The 14,091-nt window shown below is 37.3% G+C and overlaps 1 protein-coding gene across 1 annotated transcript in view; it reads left to right on the top strand.

The window, feature by feature from the left end:
* The window catches only part of CDKL5 (cyclin dependent kinase like 5), a 124,301-nt gene that overhangs the window by 79,546 nt on the left and 30,664 nt on the right, over window positions 1-14,091 (top strand). Inside the window, exons 6-9 of the mRNA XM_030957525.1 lie at window positions 2,146-2,266; window positions 3,381-3,440; window positions 8,832-8,922; window positions 13,127-13,316. Of these exons, the coding sequence (XP_030813385.1) occupies window positions 2,146-2,266; window positions 3,381-3,440; window positions 8,832-8,922; window positions 13,127-13,316 (462 nt within the window). The remainder of the gene's footprint in view (window positions 1-2,145; window positions 2,267-3,380; window positions 3,441-8,831; window positions 8,923-13,126; window positions 13,317-14,091) is intronic.

Here is a 14,091-nt window from a genome sequence, read left to right as displayed (position 1 = left end):
TGTTGCAGTCTAGCTGAGTGCTAGTCCTCTGCAGTCAATTTTTTCTCATCTAAAAATTTCTCACCCTAAAATGGTGTCTCTTTTACATCAAGTTGACAACCTTTTTTGTGGTATAACTTAACTACATAATGTGAGGTGACCTATATTAGCCCACAATTTGGCAGAAATCAGTTTTGGTTTTCACCAGCAGATGAGAAACTTCTAATGTGGTGAATCTTACTTGGATCTAACATTCAAAGTTTAACTTGTTTCACCCATGTTCATTGTAATTGTTCCATACACATGAAATGTCTTTGATCACGCACCAACTTAGAGCATATATTTAATTTTCTGTTGTAGTTGACTTGACTAAGCTATCTGGAGAAGTGGGTTGAAAGAGCAGCATAAATAAAAGATATTTAATTGATCTGATAAGGGGTATATATTAAAAAACCAGTTAATATCAGTAAAAACACCAGGCTGCAATATCTATCATTATTTACCTCAGAATAAAAGAATTTTGCAATAAAGATAGGCACCATGTCTATTTTGTACATAATGTCATTTCTGTGTTAATGTTCACCTTTCTTTTCAGTTAAACTTTGAAATAAATGAACATTTCTTATTTTCAGGTATCTTAAGTAGTGTCACCCATAGTTTCTTTGAAGACCAGGATGTTTCTGAATTCTTTGTATGAGGGAAAAGTAGAAAGAATTAAATAAAATGTGGTAGAGTAGACTAATTTTTTGTTTAACTGGTAATGAGCACTATGTGTCCTTCAGGGCATGTTAACTCTGCAATACTGAAATCCAGATTACTTAAATTCACATTTAGTCTAATCTCCTTTATTCATCATCCCCTTAGTTAATGTCTTCATGTGGGATTATATCTTCCTGTGTTGATGCTATTATTTTGTTTTGTATTTGTAACACTAACTTCTTGACTTACTTATCCAGATCCACAGCCTTCTGTGTGGACAAGAATCTAACTAAAATCAATATGGTTTCTTAACAGAAAATTCCTTCCCTCAGATCTGAAGTGTGTTTGTAAGAAAACTCATGCTCAAGCGCACAAGTTCCAAACCATATTTACTCCCAAACTGCAAAAGTTAGAAATGTTTTCAAATATCATCAAAATCTTTACTGTTCATTAAAACATCTTTCAAGAGAAACCTCAAAAATTTTTACTTTACAGCTAAAGAAAATATTTGTCAAAGACAAGGTAAATTTACTTTTAATGAAAAATCTACAAATGCTCAGATCCATAATTCAATGAGTTGTGTAAGGCAATATAGCCAAAATACTCCTATTTCAGTGTTCAGTAAATAAGGCTTTTTTCCCTCTCTTCAAGTGGGCTGCTGCTGCCCATTGTTATTTCAGAAATCAGCATACAAACTTCATTGTACTTCTAATTGTGCAAAATTAGAGACAACTGTTAACATAATGGGAATCTAAATGTTCTTTTTCAAAGAGGAAATTTACTAGTATAAACAGTAAGTTTAATTTCTTATTTATATCCACAAAATAGTTGATATGGCCGTAGTTGCTGTAGTGCCAAGATGTCCAAGATCACTATAACTGATCTGTAGCTATAGGATACTCCCTAGGTTTCTATTTATGCCCCTGTGAGGCATTTTTATATCTGTTACTTCATTTGCACTAAGAGGCTTGTGTTGTTTTACACCCATCCATATACAGATACAGATGGTGATTCATGGTGGCCCTGCATAGTGTCAAAGTGGCAGAATTAACCTAATGAAGAGAGCAATGTTTTAAACCCTTGTTGAATATTTACAAAATGCTTTGATTTGCTAAACTTTTTGTATGGCCTCACACCTGACCTGGTGTTTCTGTTTAAGCAATGTTTTGTAGCTCAATGACTCTTCAGGTGTTTCAGGTAAAGTGGTTTGCTGGCAGTCTTTTAAGGACTTATGGTATATTTGTGGTTCACCTTTTAGGATTATTGTCTTCACAAGTGTTTTCTTCAGAATGAAAACAGCTTATGATTAGTGCTTATGATTAAAATTCACTCCCTGAATGTTAAACTACTGATTGTCCATAGCTGAGCTCTTTAGCCCAAATATGTTGCTTCAGAAGGCTGAAAGCTTGTTATCTTCCATCAGCTAGAGTTTAGCTCTTTTAAATGATGTGTCTTTTAAATGTTTAGAATATGCTTGAATTGCTAGAAGAAATGCCAAATGGAGTTCCACCAGAAAAAGTGAAAAGCTACATCTACCAGCTGATTAAAGCAATTCATTGGTGCCATAAGAATGATATTGTTCATAGAGGTGAGTACTTCTCCACGTGGAATAAGGCTCTTTCTAAAGGGAAACATGTTACAGCTTGAAGTAATTTGCATTTACCATAAATATAAGCAATTGCTTTCTATCAACAGAAAAAAAAATTAAATTTGGCTGGGTCTTAAGTCTGCTGCATGGCTCCAGATTGTTTTAAAATGAAATTAATCTACATAAAAAGTTTGCTGTCCACTGTCTTTGGGAAGTGATAAGCACAGCAAACTGTAACTGCAGGAACAGACATTGTCTAAGAAAAAGGATTTTTTTTTAACATTTCATGGCACTCAGTCATTTCACATTTGAATCTGATAATAGGATATTAGAAGAAAAATAACCTAAAACTAAAATCATGTTTTACTTCTTGAGGCAGTTCCTCCCAGCTCCCTTGAGTTTCAGCTCTGCATATTTACTTTCTCCCTAAGCTTCAAGCACTTAGAATACACATCTTGATGAATTACTTCATCTAGTTTTATGTACTTTATCCTGATTCAGTAAAATTGTATTTTGCTTTGTGACTTTGCAAGAGTAACATTTTTAATTAGTATTTCCAATAAGATAAAATCCTCACATAGTGTGCTTTTTATATTTAAGACCAGCATCATTCTGAAAATATTTTTAAAGTGTAATTTGAAAAATGTACCATATGTATAGTAGAGGAATGAAAAAAGGGCTTAAAACTGGGCAAGACACTTTTTCTAAAGAAATTACAAGAGGTGATCAAATGGTCATTAAAACTGAAAATGTTGAGCACAACATACTTAATATTTTATTGGTTAACTGGGTAGTTGAATATCAGTCCTTTCTTTTATTTTGCAATATGAAAGATGGATATTGGTTTTCTGCCCAGGAATATCTGTAAGCACATTTTATCTTTCCATATTTTGTTGGGAAACACTTTAGAAGACTTCAAAAGGCAGAAAATTAATTCTGCCTGTTCACAAACTGAATTGCTGGAAGCTGTTTCAGCAGTTGCTCTTGTAATGCTTCATTTATGATTGCATGAATATCTCTAAATAAGTTATAATGAAATAATATTTGTTGACAAAGTCCAAAATTGAGAGAAGTTAATAGCTTTTTTCTCTTTCCGCCCACTCTGATACTTCAGATATCAAGCCAGAGAATCTCTTAATAAGCCACAATGATGTTCTGAAGTTGTGTGACTTTGGTAAGTTTGGAAGATACCTGTTACTTACCTTTTTAAAGACAATCTCTCGCAGTGCAATTTTGCCTTATTTTGTAAGAGTTCTACAGTATGTACTGTTTAAAAGTCTTCTAGCAGTCAAAACTGATTACTGCTTCAGGTTTGGGGCTAGTATTTTAATTTGAAAGAATTCTGGTCGTAATTTGCATACACTGTGAAATACCTGTGTTAACATGTCTAGAGAAACACTGCATTTCTCTCTTCCTGTATTAGACAAGGTTTCTGCTTCTGACATTGCTGAGGCTCCGCTGAGAGGAGCACAGATGATGAGCTGATCAGGAGGCTGGCAAAACTATAGGTTTACCTGGCCTGCGTATTAAAAGAAAAGATAATTATTACTTGTTTAGTAAAGACACAGTAAACTTGTACTTTCTATGTATTTTTGAACCATTGGCTTTTGTGGAATGTTATGTGTGTAGTTGTAGATTTTTTTGTTACCCTAACTAAGGAGTCATATGTCCAGCTGTGATTAATGACAGAATAACTGGAGGTCAGAGTCACAGCTGTACATGTTAGGTTAACTCTGATGTTTTCTGACCTACCAATGCCTGTTTAATGTCAGCTTTAAGGCTTTGAAGAATCATCACCCAAGTACAAGGCTAACTTTGCCCACGTGAGTAATCCAAGAAGACAACAGGGCAGAATGTTCCAACAATCTGTATTTTTATTCTAAATGCTACATAAACACAGAATAAAATATTGTTCCCTCTGAAAAGCCTACAGTTTGGCTTGGTAAATAAAAGCCAATTCCATAGTGTTACACCAAGGGCACTTTTCAGTAAGAACAGTTTGAAAGCTGTCATTTCAAACCTCTGCAATTTTGAATGAAAAGAGGAGCCACTAACAAAATAAATCAAAATGGTTTTTAAGGAAGACAAGAAAGGTGTTTGTCATTTGCAGTGCTGCTTATTTCTTTTAATCCTACAGGCATTTTTACTTAAACATTCAGAAACAATAGCCATTCTAGGAAAAACCTTAGAATATTTGGTCCATAAGTTCTTTGAATTCTGTGCCATTTATTCTGCAGTGTAAGGAGGTACTGCCCAGATCTGACAGAACATCAGGATACTCTTTGTGGTGCCCTTGGTGCCTTTGCCTTTCTGGCACCCACAGGCCTCCTGTCTGCTGTGGTTGCCCTCCCTCACCTTACACTGATTATCAGGGTGTTGCCCCTGCCAAGCAAACCTCACTGAGGAACGAACCCACTGCCCTGTACAGGGCTGAGCAACCAGCACAGGCTGTGCCCTGCACAGTGCGCACCCCAGTCTGGGCTAACCTCAGCACAAGCAGGAGCAGCCAGTGGGAGTAAGGGGCAGGAGTGGGTCTTTGTGGGAGCTGTGCACCCCATGCCCTCCTTCCCTCCTTTTTTTTTGGGTGAGGGATGTCCCTGCTTCAAAGTAATGCCATTGGAGTTGTCACATGACATCAGCTGACAGAACTTGTGTCAACATCCACTGTGCAGCAGAATTGAAGGAAAATAAAAAGCCAGACAAATGGTATGGTCATGTTTTGGACTTCAGTTTTTGCACCAGATAGAGATGATGTGAATTCTGCCAGCAGTGTTGTTCTGTGTGGTCTGTTGGCTTGCTCATGCTGTGTGCTCCAGCCACATTCTCTTTTTGCTGCTGGAAAAGATGTGCAGTCACAGTGTACTCAGAGTGATCAGCACAATATCAAGGCAGGCAAACTGTTATGGGTTTTTCTGTGGTTCTTAATGTTCATGTGGGTTAGTTTTAATTTTAATTGGCCTTTCAGTTTTAGTTGAATTTAAAATTCTGAGGAACTCTTGTAAGATGGAATCGGTTTTAATTTTTTAGTGTTATTACTAATTGACATAATTGCTAGTAGGTTAAGCTATTACTGTAAAGTACATGTCAGAATGGTGTTAACCACAAGTGTTTCCTAAACATGCAGAGATTAGGATATAAGAATTTGCCTTGTAGCATGACATGATATGCTGTCTGACTACCTTGCTTCATTCATGTTTTGGAACATATACACTGTCACATTTGTGCTACATACAGTGTCGCATTCCTCATGTGATTACAAATACAAAGAATAGGATAATGCATCCCTTTGCAATAGCCCAGTGGACAACACCAGTTTGAACAGAAAAGATAATAAATTTTTAATGAGATAATTCTTCATAATCCTTGTGCCATGTGTTCTGTACATACCGTGCTAAATAAAATTGAGATTGGTTGTTGTGTTTGCCTGGACACATGTTGTGTGGGTGTCATTTCTGCCCATAGAAGTGGAAAAAGAGAACAGTACAAAGTGCTGATTACAGGAGATGCATCTGACTGTTGGAAATAATTCAGTTTTCTGACTAGTGTGTTTTGCTTTTTCAACACCAGGGCTTCAAAATTGCTTGTTTTAGCAACCTCTTAATTTCTCTATGGTGTGTAAGCATAGAAATCGTGAAACAAGGGACTGGAAAAGACCTCAAGAAATCCTCTAGTTTTTCCACCTACTCAAAGAAAGGATTAAGAATGTCTGTGTCATTCTTGACAGGTGTTTGCTTAGTATATTCTTAAAATTCTGAATAATAGAGGTCCCCTAGTGTTCCTAGGCATCTATTAAAGTACTTAGATGTCATTAAGATTTGAATGCTTTACCTTATATCTAACTTAAATGTACCTTGTTTCTCTGTAAGAAAGTGACCTCTTCCTTTTTTTTTCTTACATCTTTTTCCTTGACATCTCTCCTACCATGTTCTGAGTTGTTTAAAGTCCTTTCCTGAAATTTCTGATTTTGCTTTTTTCTTTCTGCAGTGTGATGCCTTTGCAAATGCTATTGTTTTCCTAGTTGCTCTCAGCCAAATCTCCTCCTATCTTCATCTTCTAATCTGTTCCTGCTTACTGTTTAGAGTTGATCTAATCTCCCTAGCTTCCTTCTCTTATTTCTATATTCCTGATACCTCAGCACAATTGAGGAGAAGGAGAAATAAGCAAACTCCATCATAACCAGAAATAATTGTTCCCATAGAAAGATGTGTTTTCCTGAACTGTTAGTTCTGTCCATCATCTTTCTGCATGGTGTCATGGGGTCAGAGCAAATTTCATCTATAAACGGCATCACCTGACAGTAAAGAGATGACACTGAAGGTCACGATGATAACTTTGCTTTCTGTCTTGCCACATCAAATCCATGCTGCACCTGGCCTGTAAATTTAGGGGTTGATTTTTCAGGCTACATTAGCTGTTTCTGGACATAATAGCTCCTGTCTGTGACCAAGTTCAGACAGACTGGCCTGGAAGGAGGAGGATGAAACTTTCACCTGTTTATTCTTCTGATGCACAGGAGCTCATGTGCTACCAGATTCATGTGTTACATCAGCACATGTATTTATTTCCATTATGTGACAACTTTTTTCCTTTCTTCCCCTCCCCCTTTCAGCCTGGGGTTTCCCACATTTTGACTGTCCCATTTCTTTGGTGTAGCTCCTGATTATCTTCCCTCTGTTCTTTAAACACATAAATGAAAGATTTTCCACTTCCAAGATTAATCAGATAGCTTGTAATTTGAAACAGAAATGGGGCTGCCTAAGCAGTTCTAAGTATAGTAATATTTCAAAATTCAATCAATCCCCATGTTAGAAGTTGAAAAAAATCCATTCCAGCTTTTCTGCAGCCGCACCAGTTATGGTCATTGGACTTTATGGGAACAGATATGAATTCTTATGTTTGAATAGCTTTGAAATATCCATTTCTCATCATACTCATCCCATCTTTTAGTTTACTAACACTTGAAGTCAGAGGTATCTTGTAAAAAGTAATAGCTGTAACCTATGTCATTAACAAATTTATAATTGTTTTCTATCATCACTAGTCTAATGATAATAATAATCTGCATCCAAATTTTTACTTCATCTTGTAGTAAACTGGTATCCCACAGGGGTGAGTGGAATTGGGCTTCTTCACGCTCAGCTTTACACTTTCAGAATACTAAAAAGAATTTTAAAACTTTTTAAATTATGACCTTACAAAGCATAGGTGAATGGAAAAGGCAATTTTGGCAGCTTCTGCAGAGGAACTCGGATATAAAGAAAAACATCTATCACATTTAAGTAGGACTTACTGAGTCAGTAAATAAAGTTATGCCTTATTCTTCTGCAACACTTTGGAATTTTTACTATTTCTTCATTGTTCATGCAATAATGGAAAGATTTAGAGTGATTTAATTGAAGGGAATTTTGAACTGTGTTTTAATGCCACATCCCAATAAGAAAGCATCTTGGAAATGCTGCTTCTGCATTTCAGTCCCAAAAGTTTGTCTCACTTTGAGCTTTAGTGAGGAGCTGACCTATGTGGAGCCTTGCTGCTGAGATCTGTCTGTCCTGTCTCACCTAATTGTTAATTATTTATTTGAAAACAGTAAGACTTGATACTTTTTGGAAGTAGTGCCAATATCTGTCCTGGAGTACTTCTACATGAAAAATTCAGTAACATTATTGTGGTGCTTGGCTGACTTTTAATGAATGGAGGAGAATGAAAATAAAAGTTAAAATTATTCCCACAAACAGATTTTCCAGACACTTGTCTGTCAGCCAGTGGTCATAATTGTACACCTTAGGACAGTAGGGAAGTTTTGGTACAATTGCAAATAAGTATACATTTTAATTTTTTTTTTAATTCTTAACAAAATTATGTAGATAAAGAAGTTACTTTGGACATGCTTTCTCATCCTAGTTCATGAAGAATCTTGTTGTGAATGTGATGCTAAAGCAGTTGGGAAGCCAAAACCTGTGGAGTGAGCCAAGTGGAGATACAAACAGTATTGATGGTTTTCCTAGACTCCTGCATTTTACACTTTTGAGGACATGGCCATTTTCCTTGCCAAGCCCAGGAGGGAATGTCCTTAGATGAGAATAATAGGTCATTTTTTGGACCAGTTTAAAAAATCAAAGACAGTAGTAGTTAGGATCAATGACCAGAAGAGTGTAGTACACATGCGTGTGTAATGTTTCTAAAGTTACGAATCTTCTTCTGCAAACAGCACCTCAGTGAGATTTAGTGTAATATTTCAATGGCTGACATGGCATACTGACAGTTAACTTTTATCAGTCTGTTTTGATTACATAATAGCATGCAGAGTAATAGCAAAGCCCCACTGACTTGTGAGATAGTACACAAGCAAGGGAGTCAATAAAGCAGACATGCTGACTTTCACTGTTGTATCAATAAAAGCTTGCATTTCAGCAGACAGGCAGTTGTTGGAGACATCATTCTGCAGCAGGGGTTGTAAACAATTTGCTTCTGTATAAATAACATGACCTCTTCCTGCCAAAATCAGTGGTGATGCAGGTATCGTTTTTAAAATGGGATACAGTCTTTCTCACTGTCTCTCTGACAGGCTTTGCTCGGAATCTCTCTGAAGGAAGCAATGCCAACTATACAGAATATGTGGCTACCAGATGGTACCGCTCACCTGAACTCCTGCTTGGGTAAGAACACTTTGAGAGCTGCCATAATAAACCTCTACTGACTGTATCAGTTTTCAGTACCTTTTGTAAGCTTTGCCTGTGGAGAACTGAGTTTGATTTAAAGGCAAGGTTTCAAGAGCTTCCAGATTTTCATTAATTTTTGTTCATTTCCAGTAAGTCAGTATGAATCATCAACATATTGGCCTGTCTTGAGCTGAGCAGTGTTTAACTGATCAGAATATTAGGCTGAATTATAAAAGATGTATGTCCAGCTCCTGCACCCCATCCCCAGTTCTTTCAGAAGAGGATTCCATGGTAGTGCTCTAGCCTGGAATGTTCCATCAGCCCTGTGTGGACATCACATAGCAATGGCAGGACAGCTTTCACAATGCAACATTCCTTGTTATCATCATCCTTTGTGTCAGAACTATATTAGGAAAAAAATTGTTTGCTCAGAGGTGGTGAGGTTCTGAACAGGTTGCCTAGAGAAGCTGTGGGTGCCCCATCCCTGGCAGTGTAAGGCCACGTTGAATGAGGCTCTGAGCGTCCTGATCTGGTGGAAAGTGACCCTGCCCAGGTGAGGGGGATTGGAATGAATGATCTTCAAAGGTCCCTTCCAACCTAAAACTTTCTATGATTCTGTGCTTTGATTTTCTTTTGTAGTTACCCTTTGCCAGCACTGCTGAAGTCTCTCAAAATGAAGGTGCTAGATTTTTTACTAGTTAGGAAGAATTTATTGAAGGAGGCTGTATAAATCATGTTAGCATTGCATTGACTGCAAAAGTATTAGTTACATGAGTAGCCTCAGCCAGAAAATTTACTATTGCTCCTTTATTCATCCATAAAATGAGCATTTTACTACCTCATAAGGTAAAGCAGATTTTGAGATACCAAATCAACAGATTTATGAGATACTAAGTGAACAAATTCATGAGATACTAAATGAACAAATTCAAGGGCCAAGGAAGAAGAAGAAAAAGCCTGGAGATCTGTGATACGTGATCTTCCCATTACAGTCAAGTTTAACAGAGCATTAATCTAAACTACATGAACGCTCTCCTAGAATACAATTCCAATATACAGTGCATGTGTATTTATATATACATATTCTTAAAACAAGGAACTGTTAGCCACAGGATGACTCAAAACATTTCTGGCCACTCCTAAGAGTCTTTAAGCACCATGTTAAGTGCTCCTGGGAAACAAGCCTTTATTGGAACATTTGATTAACACTGAGCTAGATATTTTTTGAACAGGTGAATAATTAAGTAATAATTACTCTGTCAATAAAGTCATCCCAGTGTTCCCAGAGCTGTGCTAATCTTAATCAAATTTGTTGGCAGTTGTTTTCTTATGTGAATAATAGTATCTTAAAGTCGCTATTAAAAACTCTAAGCTCAATTTTTCATGTTTTGGAGAAAACAGTAAAGCTTCCAGTGAAGTGTGTACCTATATTTATAAGTATAAATAAAAGACTTGGAAAAATAGGATAAATTTTGACCTTTTTAGATACAAACCATTTTTTTTTCTGTCTCTAGTAGTAATGAGGATTTAGGAGGAAAGACATGAAAAGCTTGACAGACATAGTATTAGTCTGACCTGCATTTTCTGAAACTGTTTTGTTGGCAGAGGAAATTTAGCAGGAATTATGTCTGTTTGTAGGTGACTAAATCTGTTTGATTAGCTTGTAGAGAAAGGGAGGGCATTTGTGTATTTAATGTTTCAATTGTGCTGGTGTATGTTTTTAAAGCCAAGCTTTTCTGGCAAAGTGATGCCTGTTTCTTGGCAGTCCTGTTCTATTTCCCAGGCATTCAGCTTTCCCATTCCCCCTTTCCTTACATTTACCAAATTTTTATAAGCATCTAATATTCAAAAATTCATTAACTACATTCAGTTTAACAAATACAGTTTTACTTTTTCAATTTTGAAAATGTGTCCCAGAGAGGTTTTTGTTTAGTGATAACATTCAAGACTTAAATTTCAGGAGACGAAAGAAATTGGTCCATAATTATTCACAGAACATCTAAAATCTACTCATTTTGGAGAGCCTTAGGTAAGTGCTGTTAGTGGAGTACACTGTACCCTTTGATGACAAAATATTGCTAAAAGCCAGTAGATTTTAAAGCATGCTAAATTACTAGGTGAAAACATGTTTTGGAGAATCTAATATGTTCAGGCATAGACTGTAGTGCTTCTCAAGTATGGTCTGTCTGTGCTATAGGAGTTATTTTCATTTGTCCAGCCATGTCACTATTGCATTTTTTCGAGTTGTGATCTGACCAGACTGATCCTGACAATCAGCAGAAAAGAAGTCTCGAGTTTGCCTTTTCGAATAACAATGTTGCAGGTTGTGCTGCCTTAAGAAATGGCTGTTTTCTCATTTGTTTGTTTGACTACAGACTAAAGAGTGAAAAGTTCTTAACTGTAGTTCAGCTTCCTTTATTCTGGAGAGCAAGGAAAGGTAATGGTCCATGCCTCAAGGAAGTTTTAGCCCATCCCTCAGTTGTAACCCTAGCTTGTTCTACAGTACCCCAGTCTACAGCAACCTTTTCCCCAGTTCATATTTTAGTGGAGAAAACCGTATATTAAAGGAGTTGCAAACAAAGATGTATTTGGGTTTTTGTCATAATAAAAGGGGAAGATTTCTACCTATACTCTCACTGTTTTGCCTACAGAGCCTTGGCTTTGGAGTCCATTTTTTGCCTGTGTTGTCTTGTGCACTGAGAAGACAAACTGGGCCTTGCTTTCAGTCATTCTGACCTAATGGGTGGGTTGGACTAGCAGCACCCTAGAAGGGTCAAACACTGAGTCTCAGCAAATCCACAGGGAGCCACTGTGCAGGATTATGAATCCCAAGCAAATGATGAACCCCACTGAGCAGTAGTGGTGTTGAGGAATTGTGACATGGCCTGCTTTGCCTCTGGTGGTTCTCTGTCGCAGTCTCTTCCAGTGGGGCAAACCTTTGATCTTGGGATGGTTGTTGTGAGAAGAGTACACTGTCTCATGGCACATTCTCTAAGGCAAGTGGTTCTTAAAATTTTGTTGCCTTACTTCAGCTCTCCCAGCTGCCATAGAGTCCTGCAGCAGTTTCACTTGGGCTATTGTCCAGCTAGAAATGCTTTCTCACCTTCACCTAAAGGGTTTACTGTTCCTCTGGCCAAGTGTCCTTCCCACACTCCCCACAAGTGAAGTAAATAATCATGAGTAATCAGTGGGGAAGAGTCAAATTTTTTGGTTTTTTTTTTTTTAGTTTGAGGATGTTCTTTCTCTAAACATCATTAATCAGCAGTATAAGGAAGGAGTGAATGACACAGATTTAGGATAGGATTTGTCACCTGCAGCTCTTGGTGCTGTTTTATTCCAGAAAAAGGCTAGCCAGCTGTAACTTAAATCTCTTGAAACAGAGTTTCAGTTACTGAATTACAAGTTTCAAAAAGAAGAGACTCAGTGAAATATGTTTTCAGTTCAATCTTTGTTCCAGTCTTTTTTGTTTTATATGCCTTTTTTTGACATGAAAAGCATTCCCCAGTCATTTTATTCAAAATCTAAACATTTGAAAGACATTATTGGAATAATATGGGTGTTTACAAATTTTTTTTACAAATTCAACAAGCAAGAATTTGGTTGTATAAAAAAGAGCTCTCCCCAAACCCCAGCCTGTGGCTTTGCTCCCAAACAGGAATTACTTTATAATGCTTTCATTGCTTCCTTACTTGTTTTTTCTATCAAATAGTTTTCAGGAGAACTCTGTTTTCTTGCTAATTAAAATTTTTGTGTATAAATGCTGAAATAAAGATTTCTTATACCTTCTGTTCTCCCAGTGGCCAGACCCAGCATGCCCATCCACCTATTAAGTACAATCAAACAAGAGATGTAATGCAGGAACAGAGTGCAGGCATGAACTCTAGAGAGAAGGGAAGTTAGTGGTAGTTTAATACGCTTTGTAGTCAAAAAGATTATTCTTGTATATAAGACTTTCCAGAAAGAACAAGATCCCTGGGGGCACTTGAGAATCCATCTCCTACCTTTTCAAGCAGCGATAGATACATCAGGAAATCTAGGGCAGAAACAGAGGGCTTGGTTTTTGAGGTAGTTTGCTTAATAACGAAGTTTGTTTTTCTGTGTTGTGAGGAGGAGTGCCATGGGAAATACGGCCAATGAATTGAAGCGGCTCAGTAAGAAGGCAGTGGCAGTGGGTGACAAACATTTTCTTTTTGCTTGGCAGAGCCCCTTATGGCAAGGCTGTGGATATGTGGTCTGTAGGCTGCATCCTGGGGGAGCTGAGCGACGGGCAGCCGCTGTTCCCTGGCGAGAGTGAGATTGACCAGCTCTTCACCATTCAGAAGGTGCTGGGCCCGTTGCCAGCCGAGCAGATGAAGCTCTTCTACAGCAACCCACGCTTCCATGGCTTGCGGGTAAGGGAAAGCTTTGTTCTTTTTTCTCATTTTTCTTATTTACTTGTGTGAAGTGCTGCAAAGGTTCTTTACGTTTGCATTGTGCGTTATCTGCTGCCTACGTTTCTGGGTAAGTATAGGATGTAGAGATTATAAGGCATTCATAAATCAAATTCTGATTACACCAGAAGTCAATATTTTAAGTACATTTGTTTTCTTGTTAAAAGTTGTTGAAAGATTTTCTTTCATTTCTTTGATATTTTTGGCATGCAATTTACCTCCTGTACCCAATCTAACATTGCCTTGCCGGGTTTGCACTGGAACATTTAGTGGCAAAGCTCTAAATGTTCCAGTTTAGTTTCCATGTTTAGTGGAAAATTGTAGCTGTAGATGCTACTATCATGACAGAAGAACTTTCTGCCTTTTCACTTACATTCCTGGGGAGTTTATGTAAGTCTCTTGAGTAAAAAAGCTCTTCCTACTGACAGCATCATTCTCTTCAAGGGTTTGCCAATATAATACAATCACAGAGACTTACTAGTGTGAAGTTCTACCCAAGCTGGGATATGCAATATGGCAAAATACCAGAATCAATAAATAAGTAATAGCTCTGTTGCTTTTAACAGTACCTGGTCAGTGATTGTACTCATGTTTCCTTGTAATTCAGTTTTGGTTGTCCTTTCTTTATTGTTGAATGTTGTTTGGAAAGGTGAGTTTATGATCTTGATAATATTCTGAAATCGGCAGTGTAAATCATATAAAGAGACACAGGAAGGTTTTAGGAGACCTGATCTGT

Source organism: Camarhynchus parvulus, chromosome 1, assembly GCF_901933205.1.
Source record: "Camarhynchus parvulus chromosome 1, STF_HiC, whole genome shotgun sequence".
NCBI lineage: Eukaryota > Metazoa > Chordata > Aves > Passeriformes > Thraupidae > Camarhynchus > Camarhynchus parvulus.
This window is presented reverse-complemented; position numbering and strand designations above follow the sequence as displayed.